Source organism: Rhinoraja longicauda, chromosome 4 (genome assembly GCF_053455715.1).
Source record: "Rhinoraja longicauda isolate Sanriku21f chromosome 4, sRhiLon1.1, whole genome shotgun sequence".
NCBI classification, from domain to species: domain Eukaryota; kingdom Metazoa; phylum Chordata; class Chondrichthyes; order Rajiformes; family Arhynchobatidae; genus Rhinoraja; species Rhinoraja longicauda.
Window position 1 is genome coordinate 57,206,407 of NC_135956.1, and position 17,384 is coordinate 57,223,790.

The following is a 17,384-nucleotide window of genomic DNA, read 5'->3' on the forward strand; positions in this document are numbered from 1 at the left end:
TGTAGTTAATAATGAAGTAGATTTTCAAAGTCTACAGAGAGACTTGGGCCTTTTGGAAGGGTGGGCTGAAAGATGGAAGATGGAGTTTAATGCTGATAAGTGTGAGGTGCTGCATTTTGGTAGGACAAATCAAAATAGGACGTACAGGGTAAATGGTAGGGAATTGAGGAATGCAGTGGAACAGAGGGATCTGGGAATAACTGTGCATTGTTCCCTGAAGGTGGAATCTCATGTGGATAGGGTGGTGAAGAAGGCGTTTGGTATGCTTGCCTTTATAAATCAGAGCATCGAATATAGAAGTTGGGATGTAATGTTGAAATTGTACAGGGCATTGGTGAGGCCGAATCTGGAGTATGGTGTGCAGTTCTGGTCACCAAATTATAGGAAGGAGAGGGTACAGAGGAGATTTACTAGAATGTTGCCTGGGTTTCAGCATTTAAGCTACAGAGAGAGGTTGAACAGGTTGGGTCTTTATTCTTTGGAGCGTAGAAGGTTGAGGGGGGACTTGATAGAGGTTTTTAAATTTTTAAGAGGGACGGACAGAGTTGACGTGGGTAGGCTTTTCCCTTTGAGAGTGGGGAAGATTCCAACAAGGGGACATAACTTCAGAATTAAGGGACAAAAGTTTAGGGGTAACATGAGGGGTAACTTCTTTACTCAGAGGGTGGTGGCTGTGTGGAATGGGCTTCCGGTGGAAGTGGTGGAGGCAGGCTCGATTTTATTATTTAAGAGTAAATTGGATAGGTATATGGATGGGAGGGGATTGGAGGGTTATGGTCTGAGAGCAGGTAGATGAGACTAGGTCAGAGAAAGTGGTCGGCGTGGACTGGTAGGGCCGAACGGGCCTGTTTCCGTGCTGTAATTGTTATATGGTTATATGATTATATGAAGGGATATGGATCCAAGTTGGGTGATTAGTCAGCAGCCATTTCACTAAATTACAGAACATGTCGCTGGGTTAAATGACTTACTGCTGTTCCATTGACTTTGTCCTCAAAAGAATCCTTGGTCATCCTTAGATGTAATGTGTAGCCCAATTCCTCTTCCAGTGTTTGAAAGTAATTTGGGTGTCTCTCAACTTTAAGGTATAGTTCTTAATTTTTTCCTTCATAGGAAAATTTCTCTTTGGCCCAGAAACAGTGTTACAAAACAAAACTACCAAAGGTTGCTAGGAAGGTATGAAAACTGTTTGGACAATGCAGTCGCACTTTCCAAATGAGGTGCAAGGTAAACTGAAGAACGAGGGAGGTGCCCTACACTTCAACGCCAATCTGTGGTTGTTAACCTAACACTTAAATAAAATGAATTCTTTAATATGTGGTGTGAAGATTTTAAAGTGAAGCAAAGTCCAAAAGAATCTAAGTAGAAAATAAAATCATATGATGGAAATCTGAAGAGGAGAAATATAGAAACAAGCAGGACTTGGATTTAATGTGCACTGTTTTCAAGCTGCAGCCAAACTATGCTGGATTGCACTATCATATTTGGGAGCAACATTTTCCAAATGGAACTTTGGAATTACAGATACAAAAGTATTTGTTTCAGTGAACGAGCCAAGTTTCTATTGTGTATTGAGGTTTTGGCTTGCAGTTGAACTGGTCCTTCTAATTCAATTGCTGAGATGTATTTCCTTTCTTTGCAGTTACTTAGATCCCATGAAAGACAGAATGTTATTGGGAATTACTGCTGGAGTCCTCCTGTTGTACAGCCAGGTAAGGGGGGGAAAAAAATCTGTAACATAACAGCGATGTTATAAATACTCTAGCTGCAAACGGAACCTGCCGTGTGAAGGCCAATGGAACATAATAAGGATATGAGCTCTATTGAACAAAAGGACAGTTCACTCATCAAGTGTGTTTCCTACATATATTTGGCACTAAATGTATCCTTATGGAGTTTGTGCTTTTACTATTCTGCCCCAGATGACGAGTTTAAATAACACGATGTAAAGATAAAATCAATTTTCTTTCTGCCTCTAAATGTCAAATCTTACAAGTTTGACTTTTGGAGACAGGAAAAACAGGCTTTACCAGAGGTAGAAATTGAATATTATTTGTTGCAAAGTTGAAGGTGTCAATTTTTTTCAAGAAAATAACAAACTTCAGATAGATTTTGTGGATTTTGCCAAGACAGGAATACAAAGCAGGAAAAAGCATTTTACATAGAAACATAGAAAATAGATGCAGGAGTAGGCCATTTGGCCCTTTGAGCCAGCACTGCCCGTCATTGTGATCATGGTTAATCATCCACAATCAGTAACCCGTGCCTGCCTTCTCCCCATAAACCTTGACTCCACTAGCCCTTGGAGCTCTATCTAACTCTCTTTTAAATTCATCCAGTGAATTGGCCTCCACTGCGATCTGTGGCAGAGAATTCCACAAATTCACAACTCTCAGGGTGAAAAGGTTTTTTCTCACCTCAGTTTTAAATGGCGTCCCCTTTATTCTTAGACTGCGGTCCCTGGTTCTGGACTCCCCTAACATTGGGAACATGTTTCCTGCATCTAGCTTGTCCAGTCCTTTTATAATTTTATACGTCTCTATAAGATCCCCTCTCACCCTTCTAAACTCCAGTGAATACAAGCCCAGTCTTTCCAATCTTTCCTCATACGACAGTCCCGCCATCCCGGGGATTAACCTCGTGAGCCTACACTGCACTGCCTCAATAGCAAGGATGTCCTTCCTCAAATTAAGAGACTAAAACTGCTCACAATACTCCAGATGTGGTCTCATCGTGTGGATAAAATGTCTGATCATATGGAACTTTACATTCACATAATTTTCTCTCCTGCAAAACAACTTGGACTGTAATTGTCAGATGAATCTCATTCTGTGTGTGTATGGAAAGGTAACGAATTTTTCAGTTCTTTTATCATTGTGTTTTCTGTCAGCCAATAAATTCTGTTGCCCACGCTATATAAACTTTGCTTTGGTACATTGACATTCCAGCATTAGAGCTTCTCCTGCAGCAGCATCTCCTTTGGCAAAAGGATGTATTGGCACTGTCACTTTCCTTTATGATTGTGGACCTGGTACTTTGCAATGGAAAGTGATGATCCAAATTGTAAGGTATTTCCAGCCTACTATCACATGGAATGCATATTTCCGCTTGTTTCTGCTGGTTTCATATGTATAATTCACTTGGAAAAGGACAGGCCTGCAAAAGTTTGTGCAATTTTAAGCACAATTATGTTCCTTGTAATTCAAATTCATTTCCTGTTTTGCACAAATCTTAAAAAAACATTCAGGACAGCAATTGGCTCTGTTTGTTGAATGATATGAAAGGATGTTTTTCCTGCCAAAACAACTGTTACACACAGACATGGAGTGCTAATAAGCAGTGATTTTATTCATTGGGATGAAAAGTTATTGCAAATCAAGGTCTCAAAGTCAGTTAATTGTCACATGTACCAATTAAGGTACTGTGAAATTGAGTTACCATACAGCCATACTAAGTAAAAGCAACAAGACACACAGCCATATAAAAGTTAACATAAACATCCACCACAGTGGATTCCACATTCCGCACAGTGATGGAAGACAATAAAGTTCAAACTTCTTCCTCTTGTTCTCCTGCATTCGGGACAGTCAAACCATCCGCAGCCGGGTGAACAAAGTCCCCGTCGGGGTGATCGAAACTCCTGCGTTGGGCCGGTTGAAACGATCTCCACGGCATGGAGTCGGCCTCTTTGGGCGGCACGGTGGCGCAGCGGTAGAGTAGCTGCCTTACAGCGAATGCAGCACCGGAGATTCAGGTTCAATCCTGACTACGGGCGCCGTCTGTACGGAGTTTGTACGTTCTCCCCGTGACCTGCGTGGGTTTTCTCCGAGATCTTCGGTTTCCTCCCACACTCCAAAGACGTACAGGTACGTAGGTTAATTGACTGGGTAAATGAGTAGGACAGTGTTAATGTGCAGGGATCGCTGGGCGGCGCGGACCCAGTGGGCCGAAGGGCCTGTTTCCGCGCTGTATCTCAAAAAAAAAAAGCTTCTTACCAGAGACCGCGGGGTTCACGATGTTAAAGTCCACAGGCCCCGTGGCTTGGAGCACCCATCAGTCTCCAGGAAGGGCCGCAAACTGCACGATGTTAGGCCGCAGTGGGGACAGAGATACGATACTTAAAAATCGCATCTCCGTCGAGGTAAGAAATTGAAAAAAAGTTTCCCCCACCCCCCCCACATAAAACAAACCAAGGAACATTAAAACATACTTTTAAACACGTACTAAAAATAACAAAAAGAAGAAAGGACAGACAGACTGTTGGCGAGACTGTTGGTATATATATTGTGCTTGACATTGATATGGTTAAACATCATCGAGTCCATGCTGACGACTTAGCATCACTTTACATTAATCCTACCTAAATCCTTTTTTTTTTCTTCTCTTCCCATTAACTCTACTCAATTTCTACCAGTATATAAAATTATGAGAAGCATAAATAGAGTAGACAGTCAGAATCTTTTATTCCCAGAGTAGAAATGTCAAGATTGGAGAGCATAGCTTTAAGGGCCAAGAGGGGAAGTTTAAAGGATATCTGCCAGGCATATCAGAGGGCGATGGGTGCCTGGAATGCCCCGCCAGCTGCAGCAGATATAATAGTAGTAATTAAGAGATCTTGGATAGGCACATGGATATGGAGAGATATGGATATGGATATGGTGCTGGCAGAGCAGATTAGTTTAACTTGGTATTCTGTTTCGGCACAGACTTATGGACTGAAGGGCTCGAACTTATCCTATTCTGCGTTCACTCGCCCACACACAAGGGGCAATTTACAGAGCCGAACTAACTTACTAACCCATACACCTTTTGAATGTGGGAAAAATATGGAGCTCCCAGAGGAAACCCACACTGGCCGTGAGAACTTGCAAAGTCCACAGACAGCATTGGACGTCAGGATTGAATCTGGGCTGCTGGAGTAGGAAAAAACAGATCTAGTAACATTGTATCTGTGCTGGTTTCCGATCATTTCAAATCTTTTAGAACATTGCTTCTGGTTCTTTCTAATCTTTTGGAACATTGAAGGTAAACTTGAACCAAAGACTTGTCCTATCCCGGCATTCCTCCTTCTCCCTGCTCCCATCGGGCAGAAAATGCAGAAGCTTGAAAGCGCGCACCACCAGACTCCGGAAAAGCTTCTTGTAATCAGGCTTCTGAACGGTGCTACCTTAAGCTAGAGTGCTGTCCTATTCACCTCGCCACCATTACAGATAATGGACTTTACCTATGGAACTGGTGTGCGACAATTCTGAGAACTATATTCTGCACTCTATCTTTCCCTTTGCTCTACCTATTGTACTTGAGTTTGGTTTGATTTGTTTGTATGTATGCATTTATATGATCATAAAGGCCCAGCTTCGATGGACAGGCCATGTGATCCTGATGGATGAATCCCGCATGCCTGGTCTACTCCTGTACACAGTTCAGTCTCTGGGGTCAAAGGAACCCAGGGTGCCCAAAGAAACGGTTCAAAGGCTGTATCAAGGACCACCTCCAGCACGCAGGCCTAGCCACAAAAGAACTGATAACCCGTGCCAGTGACAGGACTGGCTGGCGTACAACCTCTAGGAAGGCGGTCAGTAGTTTTCTAAGATAATCGCTGAAACCAACTTGTTAGTGTCAGAGACAGGAGGAAGACTTCAGCCCTAAATCCCCCCCCCCAGCCACCTTCATGTGCCCCCACTCTCCCGCATGTGTGGCTCACGCATTGGAATTGTGAGCCACACTCGATCCCACTAGACATGAGAATGCACAGCTACGCTATCGTCATCTACGACGGGCCACCACCATATATAGCATTATCCGATCCGATTGAATAGCATGCAAAACAATGCTTTTCATTGAAACCTTGGTACACGTGACAATAATGTACCTAATCTTATCTTATAATATTCCCAATATAATAACATTGCCTTTCCAGTAGAGTGCAAGATCGGGATGTTTGATGGCAAACTGAAACTATTGCCTGTGTCTTTTGGGCACCTTGGTGCACCATAATGATCTACTCCATCACATCTGCCCCCCCCGCAGTGATCCCTCAGCTGTTTGTTTCTATGTTAATTGTATTTGTAAAGCGCTTTGTGCATGTGTTAAGGCGCTATATAAAATAAATATATTATTATTATTATTATTATCATCAGAAGCCACATCTGGAGCATCGCATCAACCCCCCCATCTCTCCCCCCCCGAATGCAATAGTCAAGGTTGGAAGAGGTGCTATGAAAGAAGGGGAAGGTATTGCATTTCCCGTGTTGTGGGGGAAATTGCCTGGGAAGGGAGTGGATCGGGTGGGAATGGAAGAGTAAACCAAGGAGACATGGAGAGAGGGCTCTCTAAGGAAAGCGGAAAGGAGTGGAGACAGGAAGATGACTTATGGTGGGATCATGTTGAATGTGATGGAAATGTTGAAAGATGTATTGGATGCGGAGGCTGGTAGGGTGAAAAGTAAGGATCAGGAGAACTCTGAACTTGTTTCACCAGAGAGGAGGGGGAGTGAGTGTTGAACTCGGAGTTACTAGATAATCAGATTATGATGCTTTTTGGTAACATGTTGCTCTTAGTATCAATTGTACAAGATGTTTACAGCATGTCCTTCCTGGAATGATTACAGAAAAGTAAACAGCTGTAATTTTATTGTTTCCTCACTTATTCTCACCACTCCCTTTACATTGCTTCCGTTATCAGGCTAAATATGAACTGGAGAGAGACTGGGTTAAACCTACTCCGAACCAATACCGAAAATTGAAAGCTTTCCAGGAGGCTGGAAAGAAAAGAGAGGTACAATCAATTAGTCAGAATTTGATGGAAAAAATCAGCCATGAACTGTTAGTTGCTCTTAATATGTGTACTGTTGAGTAACCTGTGATGAAGCTGAGAGATCCTGTGAGTTTTGGATCAGAAGTATTTTTTTTAAAGATATGTTTTACTTTTCTGTTTTTAAATGTTATGGTTCTCTCTTTATTTTCTAATTTGATGCTATATATCACTGTTTATATCACTGAAATCCAATATATTTAGTTTATTGATTAAGGGGACATTGTTAGTTCCATAGCTCACCACGATCCCAGGTTCCTTGTTTCTTGCACTGCTCCATTAGCAACTTACACTTTCTGGATCATGAGGGCAAAAGGGCATTGGCACTGAAGGGTGTAGGAAGAGCTGTACATATTGGGATGTGTCACTGGACGCAGCAAGTTGCATTATTTTCCTGTTATCAAAAATCAAAATGGATGCAATGCCTAGTGGAAAGATTTACATAGATGCCCTCTTTGATCAAATTACTGCCCTACTGTCATATGTGTATTGGTGATAAAATTTGCTCAACAATACCGCTAAGAAGCTCTTGGGATCTTTATGATAACGTTGCTATTTAAGTATTCTGCTGCAAAGAACAATCTTTATATTAGTCTATGTCCTGTGACTTCTTCACACCTTTGTATATGGCTTTGCACAAACCTGTAAATCTGCCATCAATTTGAGTAAAATCTAAATATTCCCATGAGATTTGTGGTTAAAAGAACAAAACATCAACATCTTTGATTAAAATCTACTTCCATCTTGCACAATAACATGGTTTAATTCAGGATTTAATTTTTAAATTATGTGAGGCATAGATAGGATAGACGGTCAGAACCTTTTTATAAGGGTGACAATGTCAAAGACCAGGGGGCATAGCATTAAGAAGAGGGGGCAAAGTTTAAAGGAGATGTGCAGGGCAAGTTTTTTTTACACAGAAAATGGTGGGTGCCTGGAATGTGCTGCCAGGGGTGGTGGCGGGAGGCAGATGTGATAGGGCATTTGAGACGTATTTAGATAGGCACATGGAAATGAAGTAAATGGAAAGATATGGATCTCATGCAGGCGGAGGAGATTAATTTAGCATCATGTTCGTCACGGACATTGTGGGCTTTGGTGTTCTATATATGTTCTGTGCATTTTTGGTTTAACACCCATCATCTGGCAGTGGCAGCTGCTGGGCTGGTGAGAACCTGAAAGAGAAGTTCACTTTTGATCATTTTCCCGTTTATTTTTAAATTGTTCTTCCTCAGTTCCTTGAACTTATGGAGGAAGTGAAGTTTTATGGCTACTTGCAGTTTGAGGCCTGCATCTGTGATTACCCAGAGCCTAACTGTCCTGCTTCTGTTCGTGTGGGCAATAATGAAATTAACTGCTGCATTCAGTTACCAAGTAACCACATCAAAGAGGCCAGTTTCAAGGTTAACAGAATAAGATGTTGGAGAATCAGTGTGCAGGCAAGTAATATTACTTAAAATGATGACAGTATGACCTAATATTCCCGCATGTCTACCAAATGGCGATTCCTGATGATTTAGTTTGTTTAAAATATTTTTTTGAAAGGATTGTTACATTTCTGAGAAGAATCCTGTGTATCATTAGTAAAACCTTTGAGAAAATATTTTTTTAATCTTTTATTTACCGTTATGAAACAGCTGCATCCTATAAAGAACAACTGCTTTTTTTGGCTTTTCGAGAACATGTTAAAATAAACACCCAAGTTAGCAAAGGTGTTACTATCAGCCATGGCTGAGATTTATTTAAATCTGTTGTCAACAAAATGTGAGACAGATGTATGTCTGAGGTTTATTTGACTTAAATTTCATGGGCAATTGGTTGTTTATTAAAGCATTTTTTTAAAAACAATCTACCTATTTATCCCTTCTGGGGCTTGTAATGGATTTTAACTATAAAAAATATTTGAAGATGGTATTAAAATGATTATTTGAGCAGAAAGAGGGGAATTTGAGCATGAACTGATTCCACAGAGTGGGAAGGAACCTTGCGACAAGGATTGGTAATTTATTGTGAGAAAAGCACTTGTCAAATCCTATTAAAGAAGATGTCTGAGACGTGGGGTGAAAATCTTCCTAAGTGGGATTTGACATGAGCTTTTCTGTAGGACTAAACATTTATTAGACAGGGTAACCGAATCAATTATTTTAAATTTTATTTGACATACTGAAATTTCTTCATTATAAATTTTGTATGTATAGTTATAAACAGATTCTAAATTCCTGAGTGAGATAAGGTAAAGGCTGGTTTCAATCTGGAACTTTGTGGCCTGTCATCTTCCTCACTTAAATATCATCATCAGACAAGGCCAACACAGTCCAGTACAGAAGAACATTCTGGGAGCAAGCCATCCAGGATCTTAAAGTACCTACCTGATGGAACCAGGACAAAGTTATGGAAGCGTGCTTCACAACCAAAGCAGCATGCTATAGATGGACCCAGCATTCTTCAGATCAACAGACCTGATCACAACCATAATTTTCTGCCACATTGAGTCATACAACGCCCTCCATGATGTTTGGAACAAAGACCCATCATTTATTTATTTGCCTCTGTACTCCACAATTTGAGATTTGTAATAGAAAAAAATCACATGTGGCTAAAATGCACATTGTCAGATTTTAATAAATGCCATTTTTATACATTTTGGTTTCACCATGTAGAAATTACAGCAGTGTTTATACATAGTCGTCCCATTTCAGGGCACCATAATGTTTGGGACACATGGCTTCACGTGTTTGTAATTGCTCAGGTGCGTTTAATTGCCTCCTCAATGCAAGTATTAAGAGAGCTCTCAGCACCTAGTCTTTCCTCCAGTCTTTCCATCACCTTTGGAAACTTTTATTGCTGTTTATCAACATGAGGACCAAAGTTGTGCCAATGAAAGTCAACGAAGCCATTATGGGACTGAGAGACACAAATAAAACTGTTAGAGACATCAGCCAAATCTTAGGCTTACCAAAATCAACTGTTTGGAACATCATTAAGAAGAAAGAGAGCACTCGTGAGCTTACTAATCGCAAAGGGACTGGCAGGCCAAGGAAGACCTCTACAGCTGATGACAGAAGAATTCTTTCTATAATAAAGAAAAATCCCCAAACACCTGTCCGACAGATCAGAAACACTCTTCAGGAGTCGGGTATGGATTTGTCAATAACCACAGTCTGCAGAAGACTTCATGAACCGAAATACAGAGGCTACACTGCAAGATGCAAACCACTGGAAAGCCACAAAAATAGGATGGCCAGGTTACAGTTTGCCAAGAAGTACTCAAAAGAGCAACCACAGTTCTGGAAAAAGGTCTTGTGGACAGATGAAATGAAGATTAACTTGTATCAGAGTGATGGCAAGAGCAAAGTATGTAGGGGAGAAGGAACTGCCCAAGATCCAAAGCATACCACCTCACCTGTGAAACACGGTGGTGGGAGTGTTATGGCCTGGGCATGTATGGCTGCTGAAGGTATTGGCTCATTTATCGTCGTTGATGATATAACTGCTCGTGGTAGTAGCATAATGAATTCTGAAGTGTATAGACACATCCTACCTGCTCAAGTTCAAACAAATGCCTCAAAACATTGGCCGGCGGTTCATTCGACAGCAAGACAATGAACCCAAACATACAGCTAAAGCAACAAAAGAGTTTTTAAAAGCTAAAAAATGGTAAATTCTTGAGTGGCCAAGTCAATCACCCGATCTGAACCCAATTGAGCATGTCTTTTATATGCTGAAGAGAAAACTGAAGGGGATTAGCCCCAAAACAAGCATAAGCTAAAGATGGCTGCAATACAGGCCTGGCAGTGCTTCACCAGAGAAGACACCCAGCAACTGTGTCCATGAATCTCAGATTTCAAGCAGTCATTGCATGCAAAGGATATGCAACAAAATACTAAACATGACTACTTTTATTTACATGACATTGCAGTGTGCCTAACATTATGGTGCCTTGAAATGGGGACGACGACTATGTATTAATACTGCTGTAATTTCTACATGGTGCAACCAAAATGTATAAAAATGGACTTTATTAAAATCTGACAATGTGCACTTTAACCACATGTGATATTTTTCTATTACAAATCTCAAATTGTGGAGTACAGAGGCAAATAAATAAATGATGGGTCTGTCCCAAACATTATGGAGGGCACTGTAGTTGGGGAAGTAAACCATCTGAAAAGTGGAGGTTCCGCAAACATTCTCATCATGAGCCCATTGTGTTGCCAACATGCAGACAGGTGCTGGAGTGTGCCCACCTACATGTGAATACATGCCCTGCAGCAGGGCCAGTTTTACAGTTGTCTTGCACCTTCTCTTTTCTGGACCAAGATCATGCTCTGTCAAGTGGCTCATGTACAATTGTTAACAGAGTCGCACGCTAGTAAATTCTCCTCCTGAATATGAAGTTGGGGATCTGGAATGGCAGATCCTTCATGGACAGCCCCAACAACAATAGACTTGATGTTGCTTCACTATCATGGCTCAGGAAAACTGGTGCTTTGGCACTGACATTGCTGTTTGAGGGAAACACAATGGGCAGGAGAGTGTCACCTCAAGAAACAAGATGGTGGCTGCATCTTCTGGAAGGGTAAACCATAAGTGGACTGCCATCTTCCCAGGGTGAGCATTGCCATCAAGAATTAACTTGTCTTTTTGTCTTGACAACTCTTCCCCTTTGGGCTAAGTGAATGTCTCACAACCCTCTGGTGCACTCTAACTTGGAGCAATGCACTCTGATTATCAGTGCTTACGCTGGAAATTATATATGTGACCAAAAAAGCCTCTTACTTTGTCCTAGCCCAAGATGTTGAGTGATCCTTCTGAATAACCCCAATGCCAAGGTTACATAAAAACTGACAAGTTCTCTGGCAAGGCGTGAAGACCAATTGCACTCTATTGTCTGTGATGTACCAATGCCTAACACCAGACTTCTGCAAAATACATCTATTCCAAGCTCTGTTATGGTATGAGTTCTCAGGGAAAAGATTCAAGGATTTCATAACTGCTTCTTGAGGAAATGTAACAACATTAGGAAACCTCTGCTGTATGACCAGAGGAATTACTGTAGCATTCAGATAATCTGAGTCAAACAGAAGTCCAACGTGAATGGCAAGAGGAATACATCACATCACGAACTATCCACCCATTTGCCCTGTCATGTCTCTCCTGCCCTACCTATGGCTTGTTCTGCAGGCATCGCCTCTGAAAAGATAGAGAAGAAAATTATCTGCAACCACAGGAGTCAGCCTGAGGCGGAAATTCCATCTGCTACGGCTACTTGGGTAACTTTTCTAAGCAATGATCCTGTACTACTTCCAGGTTAATGTTTGCTGCCCACAAAGTGGTCTCCACTCCCTCTGGACTCAACACAGACTTCCGTGAAGACTTTACAGAATATCCCTTTGCAATTTGATCCTGTGTTTCCAGTAGCTGCTGCTTTTCATTCTCAACCACCCTCTGACCTTTCCAGGAATATTTCAATGAAGTTCAATTGAACATGTGTTTCCATGGTAATTAATGCAGGATTTGGGGCAGTCTAGTAATTCAGGAAAAATTTAGCTCGGCTGGCATTTAAAATAATTTTATTTTGGTCTAATTTTAACTCTAGGCAAATCATTTCTAAACTTTAGCATTCTTTTACAGATACCACAACAAGAAGAAGTGGAACTGAAACTGAATTTTGAATATCAGGATAGCCAAGATTTATGGCAATGGGTCACGATTTACACACACCAGGTTGGCGCAGATTTAAAGAAGCATTGAGAATGGGAATCCAGAGCAACAGAATAATAGCTTTATCCTTCTAAAGGGCATTTGTTCCCAGCTGTTTGAATCATTATGAATAGTCCAGAACCTGTTGAAACAATTTGTGTGCACGTTATTTGAAGCTCGTGGATAGAGGAAATGAAAGTCTGTCTTCTTACTGTCGAGTAGTTAATGAGAAGACCCTTTTACTCTAGATTTTTTCCGTTTAATACCATATTTTTGAAGGAACACAATAACTGCTGGGAAAGTAGGAACTTTGATTTCTCACCATATCATGAGTTTGCTTACAAGGCACAGGATTCTATTTCTATGGAGTATTCCAGGTACTCTAAATCAATGTTGGCATCTGCCTGAAATATGTTGGTGTTTTGGCAGTTGTTGACAGGAGGTCCAGTTGGTGGAGCGAAAAAATACAGGTGGGGGAGGCCATTCAGCTCCACTGATTTTGACCTCTTCAATTTTGGTTCTTCATTTTAGTGGCTGTTTCTAATATTTAGTGAATATGAGAACTGTTTTGCTCTTTGATAGTTTTTTCTTGTTCACTCCCCCTCCCTATAAAGGGGGAAGGAGCAAGGAAAAGCCATCAAGAAAGAAGCTATTTCTCACTGAGTAAAATCAACAACCAATAAATATTGATGAAAGAATGGCCATTAATTAAACTATAAATTAAGGAAAGTTTTTTTTTCTTCTTAATCCCTATATTAAGTATATCAGTATATTAAAATTGAGAATTTTGGTAATCTTTCAATCACGTACTGAGTGCTGTTCATTTTATCAACCACTACCTTGCTATTTTGATCATTTAAGAAGTGAATCATTTACATTGCTTCCTCTAGTTTATTTGTAGGGTCATTTTACAAACAAATTCACTAGGTAGCTGTATTTTCTTTATAAATGCCTTAATGTTTCTTTATTCCCTAGGTGTAGTGAATTTTCCATTCTTGGGTATTCCCTGTCCATTAGATTATCTCTTCCATCCTAGTTGGAGCATGTCAAAGTGTTTGAGCAAAAACCTCAGCCATTTGTTATAGAAACATAGAAATATAGAAAATAGGTGCAGGAGTAGGCCATTCGGCCCTTCGAGCCTGCACCGCCATTCAATATGATCATGGCTGATCATCCAGCTCAGTAACCCGTACCTGCCTTCTCTCCATACCCCCTGATCCCTTTAACAAAAAGGGCCACATCTAACTCCCTCTTAAATATAGCCAATGAACTGGCCTCAACTACCTTCTGTGGCAGAGAATTCCACAGACTCACCACTCTCTGTGTGAAGAAATGTTTTCTCATCTTGGTCCTAAAAGACTTCCCCCTTATCCTTAAGCTGTGACCCCTGGTTCTGGACTCCCCCAACATCGGGAACAATCTTCCCACATCTAGAATCTATAATATGCTTTAAGAAAGATGGATTTTTAAGGTGGAACCAGCAATCTTTGGTCACTTGCCCTTTATTTTAGGGAGACACTCTTATCAAAAGGCTCAGCATGAACTAAAAATACTGGTAAGAGGGTGGAATGTTGTTCGATTCATAATTCATAAGACCTTTATGTAGCTATGTGGAATTCAGTGGCTGTAAATGTTATGGGCAGTTTATTGTCCCTTTTTGTCTCTGTCTCAGATCGGAATTAATTAGTAGAACGGCCTAGTTTTCTGGATGGGTCTTTGGGGTGCTTTTACAATTATATCCATTTAATCCAAACATTTAATCTCTTGGTATGAACCATCAAAATGTTATTTCTGAAGTGTCTGTATTATTTCATGCTTTGCTAATTGTTGAACGTTTTGCAGGCCTTTCTACTGGGCAGTTGCCTAAAGGAAATCTCAACAGATAAACCAAAGTTAGCTGGGAACCATGCAGAAATGGTAAGTGTTGAAATATTTAGCTACACCCTGCAGAGAAAATAATCACATTGACAGTGCCTGGTGTTTATATGTGAAAATCTGCCGTGAATCCAGAAGAAATCTGCAGCAGTTTCAGGAGAATGGGGTACACCACAAGTTGCATGTTCTGCTTTTTATTTCACACAATCAGCAATATTGAAAATTTGCTGAGCTGCACATAATTGCATATTCCACTGCAAAAAGCTTCCTGGTCCCCGCACGAGCTTTCTGGTTCCCGCACGAGCTTTCTGGTTCCCGCACGAGCTTCCTGGTTCCCGCACGAGCTTCCTGGTTCCCGCAAGAACTACCTGGTCCCTGCACGAGCTTCCTGGTACTCCCAAAAGCTTCCTGGTACTCAATATTGTAAATACAGTTTAATGGAATGATAATTAATTAAATGCCAATCAAGCTGTGGGTTTACAATGTTCAGTCTTGTTCCTGTGTGCAGTGAAGGTTTACGATTCTTAAATAAATTCTCAAATTCTAATTTTGTTATTACATTTCTCTATCCTTTATTCTCTTTTCCACTTGTTCCCCCACCACTACCTTTTGTCTTGCCCTCCTCACAGCATCTAGTCTTTTTTCCCCCATATCTTTCTGCAGCTAGTTTTATTTTTACTCGTCTATTGTTCCTGGTTACTCGCTATTCCTGTTTCTTTCTCAATTATGTAACGGAATAGGCAATTTATCCCGGATGCCTAGTTTTCCTGATCATGCTCTTGTTTTTTTATGCTGGAGAATCATTGTTGTCAGGTCTGGTTCTGTTGAGTATGTCCTCAACCCTTGAGTCCCACTCCAGAGTGTCGAGCGCAAAATTCTAAATGGATTCCAGAGCACACCAAGGTGGTGCTGATTCTAGGATTAGCTGTTAAACTAGGGCCCCTTCCAAGGCAACGTTTCAGAGAAGAACAGTGAAGCTATCCCTGATGTTGGGCCAATAATTATTCCTCAATAGCACTGATTCACATTAGCTGGTCATGATCATATTGGCAAGTTATACTGTGATGGAAATTTCTATATTATATTGTCATTGTTGTATTTGTCAGAGCTTGCTGTGCACTATCTGCCTGCTGTTTTCACTTTGCTATAATAACGGCCATTAGAAAAGCTTTGCGGACGGAGCACCCTGTGTTCCATCTGCAGGAGTATCCCTACGCTTTCAGTTGTCTGCCAGTTTAAGTCATCATTGCACCCCCACTTCGATCTTTCTGTCTGTTGCTTCCTAACGTGTTGCAACAAGGCCCAAGACAAGCTTGAGGGAGAGCATCTCATCTGCATTTGGGCACATTGGAGTTTGGAGGATTTGACAAAGAATTCTCAAGCTTTAGGTAACTAGATCACTCTTCCTGTATGTATGGGGACTGGCCATTTTTGCCTGCCATCATTTAAGCACAGTTTTTCCTTGTTTCTTGATTTATATTGTATAGTTTGGATGTTGGCCGTGTTCCGGAGCCATACCACCAGCAATAATTTACGTAAAGATGCTTAATCTGATTTTAATTACTCCTTAACAGCAACATTACGACATCCATTCTCACCTAACAGAAAGTCACTTGGCTTCACCTTTTCCCCCTCCTTAACTTCCATGCTGACTGGACTAATTTGATTCTCTTTCTCAGTTCCCAGAAAAGGAATTGGGCCTGAGAATTGCTCATATTTCCATAGATGTAAATTGCCTGACCTACTGAGTGTTACCAGCATTTTATATTTATCTTTTAGATTTACAGCATCTGCAGATCTTTTTTTATTTTCCTGTCGTTGTCATGGAGTTGTGTAAAGCGCAGAATGAGGCCTTTCGGCCCAACTAGTCCATGCCAACCAAGGTATCTTCCTGAATTAGTCCCGTTTGTCTGCATTAGGCCCATATCCCTCTAAATCTTTCTAATCCATGTACCTGTCCACATCCACTCTACCCACATCCACTCTAAATGAAAAAAATGAATACTTGGAATATACTCTTGGTTGTGAAGTATTGATGAGAGTTCCATAATAGAAATTTAAGTCATCTCTAATGAAAACCAGCACCTAGATATTTAGTATAAGACAATAAGAATCAGAAATGTACAATGCATGACCAATTATTGTCAATTTTCAATTGGTGAGCCAAAGAGACTCCATGACAAATCAAGCCCTGGATGATTGCAAATATGACAGACTTGGTAATGCAACACTTGCCCCTAAAATATATGCAGTAAAGTGTTTTAGCAGGAGATAATTGAAGTCACCAACCAACCATGTTCATTGTATGGCAATTAGGATCTTGGGATAAATAGCAGAATGCAGAATATTATGTTAGTGTAAGAGCATTACAACTACAAAGAGCAGATTTTTTTTAATGCAAGGGTTGCAAGGAGGTGGGTTAGGAGATTGGGACTCCTCTGGGAAGAACACACAGAAAATTACAATACTCTGGTGCCATCATAGAGTGAGGATTTAAAACAACTAATAATTCTAGAAATCAAGTTATCTTTGCATTCTAGGATGATCCTGGAATAGTGTTAGCAAATATCCAAGATAGTGTTAAACTGGAGGTTGTGGCGGCTCCCAAGGGTCAGGCCATACCACTACCGACCCCTCGGCACGGGAATGGACCAGTCCAGGAGGGCGGTTCGGTACTACAGATATAAGGACAAGGTTTTGGGCGCGAAGCCATTCCGGCAGCCTCGACCCGTCTAATAAACCATAACGCCCCCAAAATACCTGGCTCCTTGCCTTTATTTCGGGCCTCTACCGACGCGCCACATTGGTGACCCCGACGTGATGCCCCGCAGCTGGAACTGGGCCTCCGCTTGGTAAAACCAAACGCGAGCCCGGGTGGTCCAGAAAGTCGGGAGCTTGATGCCTACCGCGTCGACAGCTGCGGCCTGGTCGGCCTGCGAGCTGGACGGACGGTCGGCTTTTGATCTTGTGTCCATCATAATGTGAATGGACCG

General features: G+C 41.2%; 1 protein-coding gene across 1 annotated transcript in view; it reads left to right on the forward strand.

Moving 5' to 3' along the window:
* Positions 1-17,384, forward strand: part of LOC144593162 (sorting nexin-31-like) — a 90,750-nt gene that overhangs the window by 65,539 nt on the left and 7,827 nt on the right. Inside the window, exons 8-12 of the mRNA XM_078398644.1 lie at positions 1,643-1,712; positions 6,685-6,777; positions 8,049-8,252; positions 12,448-12,540; positions 14,359-14,433. Coding sequence (XP_078254770.1) covers positions 1,643-1,712; positions 6,685-6,777; positions 8,049-8,252; positions 12,448-12,540; positions 14,359-14,433 — 535 coding nt within the window. The remainder of the gene's footprint in view (positions 1-1,642; positions 1,713-6,684; positions 6,778-8,048; positions 8,253-12,447; positions 12,541-14,358; positions 14,434-17,384) is intronic.